Source organism: Schistosoma mansoni, assembly GCF_000237925.1.
Source record: "Schistosoma mansoni, WGS project CABG00000000 data, supercontig 0126, strain Puerto Rico, whole genome shotgun sequence".
Taxonomy (NCBI): Eukaryota; Metazoa; Platyhelminthes; class Trematoda; order Strigeidida; family Schistosomatidae; genus Schistosoma; species Schistosoma mansoni.
The window spans coordinates 693,073-703,040 of record NW_017386035.1 but is presented as its reverse complement, the minus strand read 5'-3'; the positions used below and the strand labels follow the sequence as shown (position 1 = coordinate 703,040).

General features: G+C 36.3%; 2 protein-coding genes across 2 annotated transcripts in view; one reads left to right on the top strand and one right to left on the bottom strand.

The window, feature by feature from the left end:
- Window positions 1-1,258: 1,258 nt before the first annotated feature.
- On the top strand, window positions 1,259-5,268 carry Smp_015190 (serine-rich repeat protein, putative; the record flags this gene model as incomplete). Its single annotated transcript, XM_018790120.1, has 1 exon — window positions 1,259-5,268. One exon carries the CDS (start codon window positions 1,259-1,261, stop codon window positions 5,129-5,131), a length of 3,873 nt encoding a protein of 1,290 aa, XP_018646397.1. The 3' UTR covers window positions 5,132-5,268.
- Window positions 5,269-8,332: 3,064 nt separating this feature from the next.
- The window catches only part of Smp_130430 (isopentenyl-diphosphate delta-isomerase), a gene marked incomplete at its 5' end in the record, with an annotated part of 17,387 nt that continues 15,751 nt past the window's right edge, over window positions 8,333-9,968 (bottom strand). Inside the window, one exon of the mRNA XM_018790108.1 lies at window positions 8,333-8,697. Within this exon, the coding sequence (XP_018646396.1) occupies window positions 8,576-8,697 (122 nt within the window). The 3' untranslated portion in view covers window positions 8,333-8,575. The remainder of the gene's footprint in view (window positions 8,698-9,968) is intronic.

The window sequence follows — 9,968 nt, the reverse complement described above, 5'->3', positions numbered from 1 at the left end:
AATTATGCAATAAATGAAATACTGAATGCAAAATGATTCTCATTTACGAATTTAAGTCGCTATACATCAAATTAAAGAATGCTTGGGTATTGACGTACAAGTATACGTTTGCACACAAATTCATATTTTAATTCGAATATGGTGGTCGCTTGGATCTTCTCACTGGTGTTTTGGACTGCAAATGGTCAGTCTCTGCACAAGCCAGTGGCTATCTAGACTCAGTAGCTAAGTGAATAACGCGATGGAGTTTGAATCAAACGTTACTGGATTCAAGTTCAGGAGTGAACATCAACTGTGGGATCCAGATACATCCAGCTGACGCATCCAAAATAGGATGAAAAGTGTGTCCTGGATCATACTGTTAGCCATCATCCATCTCTACTTAAAAAAAGCCTTATAGTTTGTTTGTTGATGTAAAATGATGGCTATGGAAATTGGATATTCTGATATATATCTACACGGTGTAAAAAATTTTCTATTTGCTGATATACAAGTTTTATGAAATTGATAGAAACATTAAAAAATAACCAAAAATGGGTGATAGGTGCTAAGCACCTATTGGATTGCATACAACCTTGGTTAACATTCATGCATAAAATTCCCAACAAACGGAATATTACAGGTACTGTAGTTCTACCACTGGTGATTTGAACTGGATTAAAAAAAATCGATTACCGGATATTGCCATCTCAGTAGTATGTTTTAACTGTATGTTCACACCATTAATAGCTTGATGCGACAAAATAGAATTAGATCGAACATATTTAATTATAAGTGATGGAGGTTCTTAATGAATTGACATAGGTTGTGAGTGACCTTTATTTCCCTTCACAGATTTTCCAAGGACAAAACCGTCTCAAGAAATACTCCAAACTTTGTATTTAGACAAACCTTATTCTTCGGGTAAATGTTTATCGGGAACATATATTTGTTATGGAATCTTGAGAAACCAGAAAACACCGGTTTATTTCAGGATAAAAATCACCTTATAAATAATACAAAATCATATAATCAACTCAGTAAATTATGGCAAACAGTTGAAGATTTTAAGACGTAATTTAAAATATCTATTCGAAAAACAGAAAAAAAATCCTAGAATCAACCATTTCACAAAGATTACACAAAAAATGCTCTAAATAGATAGCATATTTATTATATGCAGTCATATGATTAATCAGTATAGGTTTCCAATATGGAATATCATTTACAAACCAAAATTTTTTAATTTGTAGACCCAAAAGACAAACAACAAGATAACATGGATAAAAGTGCGAATTTTCCAAAGATAAGTATAAATAACGATGAGGAAAAAAGTTTCACTATCGGGATTACAGAACAACTTACAAAGAGCGCGAAAGAGAAAACAGATTCTAATGACATGAATGAACAAAACTGTGACCCCATGGTTGATCATGAGAAAGTGGAAAACGAAAGTGAAAAAGAAACAAATATAACGAAAAATATAAAAGAAGACGGGGATAAAAAGCAGGAAAATTATGAGATAATAAAAATAAAACCAACAAAAGAAATAGAAGTAAATAATGAAAGCGTAGAGTCCGAAAAACTAGTAAAATACAAAGGACATACACAGTCACAAAATGAACATACAAAGAGCGAGATACAAGAAAATAGTAGGAGGAACTTCGAAAATCGAAGAAAAACTCCCACTGAACTCGTAGAAGAAATTCATGAAGTGGAGAGTGAACAAATATTCGACACTCCTTTGGCCGCTTGCATGAGTACGTCGAAGGCACACTTAGATCGAGTGATTGATCAACCACCTGTTGTCGAGTTGTCCCAAATATCAGATAATATGACTGACCACATCGACACAGCGCATCTAAACGATCAACTTCACACCTCTCCCGACAACACAAATCCCACTGATCTCAACGACAAAATCAATGAAATGGACAGCACACTGAACCCCGAGTCGACAATAGTTCCGAGTCACATATCTCCACTGTTGGGACCCACCTCGGAAACCAGTATCGCCACAATACGCAGTGACACGATGACTGAAAGTCGTCTTGACGAGAATCACGAACTGTCTGAGACTAGTCATCAGGACTTGCAAAATCAAAGCAAAACTCCCACTGAACTCGTAGAAGAAATTCATGAAGTGGAGAGTGAACAAATATTCGACACTCCTTTGGCCGCTTGCATGAGTACGTCGAAGGCACACTTAGATCGAGTGATTGATCAACCACCTGTTGTCGAGTTGTCCCAAATATCAGATAATATGACTGACCACATCGACACAGCGCATCTAAACGATCAACTTCACACCTCTCCCGACAACACAAATCCCACTGATCTCAACGACAAAATCAATGAAATGGACAGCACACTGAACCCCGAGTCGACAATAGTTCCGAGTCACATATCTCCACTGTTGGGACCCACCTCGGAAACCAGTATCGCCACAATACGCAGTGACACGATGACTGAAAGTCGTCTTGACGAGAATCACGAACTGTCTGAGACTAGTCATCAGGACTTGCAAAATCAAAGCAAAACTCCCACTGAACTCGTAGAAGAAATTCATGAAGTGGAGAGTGAACAAATATTCGACACTCCTTTGGCCGCTTGCATGAGTACGTCGAAGGCACACTTAGATCGAGTGATTGATCAACCCGGGGATCCCAAGTTGTCCCAAATATCAGATAATATGACTGACCACATCGACACAGCGCATCTAAACGATCAACTTCACACCTCTCCCGACAACACAAATCCCACTGATCTCAACGACAAAATCAATGAAATGGACAGCACACTGAACCCCGAGTCGACAATAGTTCCGAGTCACATATCTCCACTGTTGGGACCCACCTCGGAAACCAGTATCGCCACAATACGCAGTGACACGATGACTGAAAGTCGTCTTGACGAGAATCACGAACTGTCTGAGACTAGTCATCAGGACTTGCAAAATCAAAGCAAAACTCCCACTGAACTCGTAGAAGAAATTCATGAAGTGGAGAGTGAACAAATATTCGACACTCCTTTGGCCGCTTGCATGAGTACGTCGAAGGCACACTTAGATCGAGTGATTGATCAACCACCTGTTGTCGAGTTGTCCCAAATATCAGATAATATGACTGACCACATCGACACAGCGCATCTAAACGATCAACTTCACACCTCTCCCGACAACACAAATCCCACTGATCTCAACGACAAAATCAATGAAATGGACAGCACACTGAACCCCGAGTCGACAATAGTTCCGAGTCACATATCTCCACTGTTGGGACCCACCTCGGAAACCAGTATCGCCACAATACGCAGTGACACGATGACTGAAAGTCGTCTTGACGAGAATCACGAACTGTCTGAGACTAGTCATCAGGACTTGCAAAATCAAAGCAAAACTCCCACTGAACTCGTAGAAGAAATTCATGAAGTGGAGAGTGAACAAATATTCGACACTCCTTTGGCCGCTTGCATGAGTACGTCGAAGGCACACTTAGATCGAGTGATTGATCAACCACCTGTTGTCGAGTTGTCCCAAATATCAGATAATATGACTGACCACATCGACACAGCGCATCTAAACGATCAACTTCACACCTCTCCCGACAACACAAATCCCACTGATCTTCACGACAAAATCAATGAAATGGACAGCACACTGAACCCCGAGTCGACAATAGTTCCGAGTCACATATCTCCACTGTTGGGACCCACCTCGGAAACCAGTATCGCCACAATACGCAGTGACACGATGACTGAAAGTCGTCTAGACGAGAATCACGAACTGTCTGAGACTAGTCATCAGGACTTGCAAAATCAAAGCAAAACTCCCACTGAACTCGTAGAAGAAATTCATGAAGTGGAGAGTGAACAAATATTCGACACTCCTTTGGCCGCTTGCATGAGTACGTCGAAGGCACACTTAGATCGAGTGATTGATCAACCACCTGTTGTCGAGTTGTCCCAAATATCAGATAATATGACTGACCACATCGACACAGCGCACCTAAACGATCAACTTCACACCTCTCCCGACAACACAAATCCCACTGATCTCAACGACAAAATCAATGAAATGGACAGCACACTGAACCCCGAGTCGACAATAGTTCCGAGTCACATATCTCCACTGTTGGGACCCACCTCGGAAACCAGTATCGCCACAATACGCAGTGACACGATGACTGAAAGTCGTCTTGACGAGAATCACGAACTGTCTGAGACTAGTCATCAGGACTTGCAAAATCAAAGCAAAACTCCCACTGAACTCGTAGAAGAAATTCATGAAGTGGAGAGTGAACAAATATTCGACACTCCTTTGGCCGCTTGCATGAGTACGTCGAAGGCACACTTAGATCGAGTGATTGATCAACCACCTGTTGTCGAGTTGTCCCAAATATCAGATAATATGACTGACCACATCGACACAGCGCATCTAAACGATCAACTTCACACCTCTCCCGACAACACAAATCCCACTGATCTCAACGACAAAATCAATGAAATGGACAGCACACTGAACCCCGAGTCGACAATAGTTCCGAGTCACATATCTCCACTGTTGGGACGCACCTCGGACATGTTAGCCACCACACAACCTGGTATTAATAGTTCATACATTGGTCCTTCTGACATTTTAAGTATCGAATGTATTTCCACTGTTTCACCTGATATGGTTTTGTCGGGATCGGATTCTACATCTACAGTTGTTTCGGATGTAGGATGTTCCGAAAATACATCATCAATTGGTAATTCGATTTTAACTGACAATTTTCTCGAAACTGTTATTTCACCGATAAAACAAGAAAGATTTGGTGCTTCTTCAAAGATCAATTCACCACTCTCTATTCAAAAGTCCCTAGAAAATATAAAAGTTCAATCGCATTTGAAACCGTCGTCTTATATGAACATCACTATCCAGAAAAACAATTCCTTACCACCAAGCCCTAAATTATTACAAAAACCAACAGTTAAGCAAGGCGCAAATAGTTCACCAAGGTCACCTACAATGACTGGCCCGAATTTCAGACAGACAAGTAACTTAACGAATACAAAAACAAAGTATGCAAGTTCAAACAGTGCGAATGCATCACCCAATCTTGTCAGAAAACCATTATCTTATTTGTCAAAGAGCAGTGATATTAAAAAGTAGAACATAATTTTCCTTTATTTTTAGCATGTCACAAAAAGAAATAATGAGAGGAAGGAAAATTAATTTTTCCACATTATTTTCATTACGATTATTATTTTACTTAAAATATTTACTTTTAATTATAATATATAACATGGAGTGATAGTTCTTAACCGCTTTATTATAGGATATTATGGGGTTTCATTGAGGTTATATATAATGAGCCTTCTCTTATAACATAACATTGATATACATATTCTAATGTATGTTTTTTAGTGTTTCCTTCATTTAGTAATGACAACAATAATAATCATAAAAAGAAAGTTAAGACATTGAAACGAAATTAATGCATGTTAAAACAACTATATTACTATCACTTCAGCATAAATAAACAAACCACACTCTATATGTGGGGGCTAATGACACTGCCCGGTTGTCGAAGCTGAAGTAGGCGCAGCGAGATTCCAACCTAGAATTTGAAAGTCGAACAGCTCAACTTTTCTCGATAGGGCGAGGTGCATACAAATAGCATACAACTCTATTTGAAAACAGAACACCAAAACCGCGTGATGCAATGTCCCATTACCCTTACCAGAACAAGCAACCTGAAAATTAGGAGAACACCATCAGAAAATTCAACACGTTAGGTCACCATCACTTAAAAAAACATAAACTATCAGCTATACAGAGTGAATGAAAGTGATAACTTAGTCGCTTGTTTTAACGAATTTGATTATTTAACCACATAAGAGCTTTCGGACACGGGAAATTAGTGTCATATACTAAGTAGTCCTAACTGAAAGATTAAACTAATCGATAAAGGAAAATGAGCAAATAATAGTTTAAGTGAAAAATGACTTTCAATTAAATCTTATGAATAAAGATATAGAACAAAATCTTAAGCAACTGGACATAAAAAATTAAGACCCCCAGGGTGATACAAGATTCAAAGTATTCCTTTTAATGCAGGTTTATATCTTGTGATAGAGATGTCTTTAACAAAGCTGACTTTGGATTCACTTGCTTACTGATTAGTTTGAATGATGTTTGGACGTTAGGTAAATGACTACTGAATACACAAGAATCATTTAGTTGGAATTTGTAAAGAATAGGTTTTAGAATGAAGATAATAAGTCTTGTTCTTGTTTTTCCATGTACATGCTTTGAGACCTTTATATTAACTGGCATAAAACAACTTGTTGCCACATGATGTTACCTATGATTGTGATAGTAAAGAGTAAATATGCACTAGGGCTTAAATTCTGAATATTTTATTACATTCCTGTGTTCACTAATGTATAGCTTAAACAAATAATTTATTTTTCAGTTTATTTGTTGTTCAATTTCGTGTTGCAATATTATTGATTAGTGTATTATACATTTGCTTTTAAATAAGTTTGACTGAAATTTTATTCCATTAAGTTAGTTCTCAAAACTCTTGTACATAAATTTCTTTTAAATACATTTGACCATTAGAAACTAGAATTTCCAGAACCACATTTACTTCTGAACAGCAACATCCAGATGAATAAGGTTAACATTAACAAAGGATGAAATGACCAAATTTTTTATTAAGATAATTTATGAAATAGAGATACATTTTCCTGGAAGAAACAACGCCAGGATCAAGTGAAAAGTGGATTTTCGGATAAATCATCATTCACATTAAAAAATACGCGAAAAAATACACTTGGGCTCCTAAACATCACAATCTTAATGGCTGATTTTCGAGGAGGCACATAACTGCCGCTACATTTTCCACTCAACGAAAGCAGTGACAAATTTATTTTTCAGTGTTTCTTTTCTTAATTGTAGGAGAATTGAAGTAAAAAAAAAGTACAGAATTGTACGATTACCGTAGTTATTGAATCATTCATTTGAATAGCGCAGTGTAGCCGCCTATTACGCAGCACACATGTTTCATGTGTTACGTCATAATTCTACCAAAATCCAATCCATTTCACCTCGTTCTTAAATATGAAGTTTTACTGGCGGAAACTCAGATGATTTTAACTGTATAAATTATACAGCATTAAGGTAAGTATACCCTAAGTGCATACAGTCATCTGATGACAAAACCCTAGAGAAGATAACTACACAGTTAGCATGATGTACGGTTTAACTCAATGTGGTTTGTTTAGAAAGTCATTAAGCAGACAGATTATGACTATGTTCAAAGGTAAACAGTAGAGGACCTATGTCCTCACTGAGAATCAGAAGTAGTCTGCAGTACTCGATTGGATCAAACCATAAGATTTAGGAAGGACCGAGGTGAGTTAATACATACTCGCACCGTATAACTAGACACCTAATAACTGAAGTTTAGATTGCATAGATGAGTCTCACTGAGAACCATCAATAGTGATTCGCAGAACTTCTATTTAGAATATACGACTTCTATCTTCAGTATGCTAAACTAAATTATTCTACATTTATTGAATAACTTCTTGCACACTTTCTGTGCTTCTTGCAATTACGGAAATCTGAGTCTGTGGACTAATATCACAAGTATTACCCTTCTTTATCCGTTCATTGTCTTTAAATAAAAACGATAGCACAACTAACTGTTCGGTCAAACGTTGGAGAGTTTCGGGATTAAGCCTTCCTGTTTTAGATTCAGCGTGATTGAGTGACTATGAATTCTGACCGTATCTATTCACAAGCTTTGTGAGCAGCTTACAACTTATCATGATAGTGAACATTAGAAAATTCAAACGAAACATTAAAGTTCATGAAATGTTTCCCTCCTAGTCTATCTTCTGAAGAAACAATAAGGGGTTAGACTAGGATTCATGCATCAAATATATAATGAATGAAGAAAATAGATGTAGTTAAAACTGGGCTTGTATTAAGTCGCTTTAATCTATTTAGGAAAAGTGTAAACAACTATATGGCTCTAGTACATATGTCGTTAATTGACTTATAGTAAGCATCTATGATAACTACTAACAACTTACAATTTCAATATTAATCATAAGAAATATAGTACTTTTGAGTAGAAATCACTAAAAGATAAGAGCGTATTATTTGATATTTTTGTATGGTAGACGCCAGTGGGATCCAAGACACATGATTAATTCTATCTGGATCTCAAACCCAGAACAAATGAAAGAAAGATATATAATAAACTTGTAACTACAGACATTCGCTCAAAGAATTCACCCTCCAATAGAGATTGAATAAGCCAAGTCTTGAATATCAAACGACAGAAAAACACAAATTCTCACTAGTTGTAATAAATATGTTTTTATTCAACTGTTTCAAGGTAACATTAAAGTGAACTAAAATGTTTATGTTACAATTAATTCTTAGTGGACAAAAGGAATAGGTAGATTTGGTTTTGTATTAAAGGACATTAAAAAGCTTGTCAACCATTTTAGTAAAGTTGAATCAAACAGAAAACTAAAAGAAAGAACAAAAGTGAAAGAAGGCAAGAAAATATACAATACATATTGAGTATACGATCTATCGATAATAAGGGGGTTTGGCAACATGAATACCCCTATCATTCAATGAAGCAATTAAATCTTCCAGTGTAAGAGTGGCGCGACGATCTGTGGGAAATTTATTTGTTCCAGGTTTTCCACCTAGAAAATAACATATTATAAACATCATAAGGATTGATACAAGGTGTAATATAATGATTTTAACACTAAGAACGGAATTTGATACAGTTGATTAAAACAACTGGTCGAAAATTGTTTTCATTTTTGGGATTATATCAGTGAGACCAAAATTACTATTAGTTAAATTGATATGAATTAAAAATTATAAACGAGATAAAGAACTATAACATTATTATCGCTTAGCTCGCAGCATTATACTGTGGAGATCTAAGTTACTGCTTTCTTTCTAAACAACCGGAATTGAAAGATTCTAGATTTCAAGGGACAAAAAGTTTGCCTTATCTAACTAAACAAAAAACTACTGAGCAATTTAATCGAAATAATGACACGACTTAGTAATGAAGTGTAGACTATAATGCAATGGTCTTTGAATTATATTGATTATATAAGGATGGGAAGGTAATGATTTGTCCAAACTGAAATGACTTAGGAATTGTCGAATAATGTATGTATTGTTTAAAAAACCGACAATCTTTAATATACACAAACATATGAAGTCTAACTACAGTATGCTTTACATAACACTCTCATCCAAGGAGAGATGTATAATGAAAACAGGTTTGACAACAAAGTCACTTAACAGTATCCGTAAAAACATAACTGTGATTCGTAAGTGAGTTGCACGAATGTAAATGCATGGAAAGTGAGACACAAATTCGAAGGCGATTTAGATTGATATGCACCGCTTTGACATAGGCAGCACGAATCCAGAATTTGTCAATTGCACATTCATTAAAACTTGCGACAACTTACATATAAACAAGAAATCCACAACTGTTTTTAGTGACTTACTATAAGATTAAGAGCAGGATATATCTAAGTGATGTTTAAATGAACAGTTAATTATTGCATTGTTTATTTACAATGATATCGCAGTTAGACTAGTTGAAAGCTATTCCGTGATTTCGATCTAATCAGCTGAGTACGACCATTTAATGCTTACATAATAGATTGTCCTGGTCGAGTTAGCTTTATACATAAATTTATATGAAATTGTTGAGATGAATTTTCATGTTAATTCCAGTCCATACATAAAACTCAATATCTTATTTAGATTTTTTCCAGAAAGGTTTAGGCAGTCACTCTGTCACAACAAACGTGGGAGATGGTATAGATAATTGTCACTCCTGGTTGTAACATCACATCAGTATATCGAAATGAATAGAAAAGTAATCCGCAAAATAGTGACCGTATTAGACAGTCAGTCACAACGCAGAACTTCGTACGTGCGT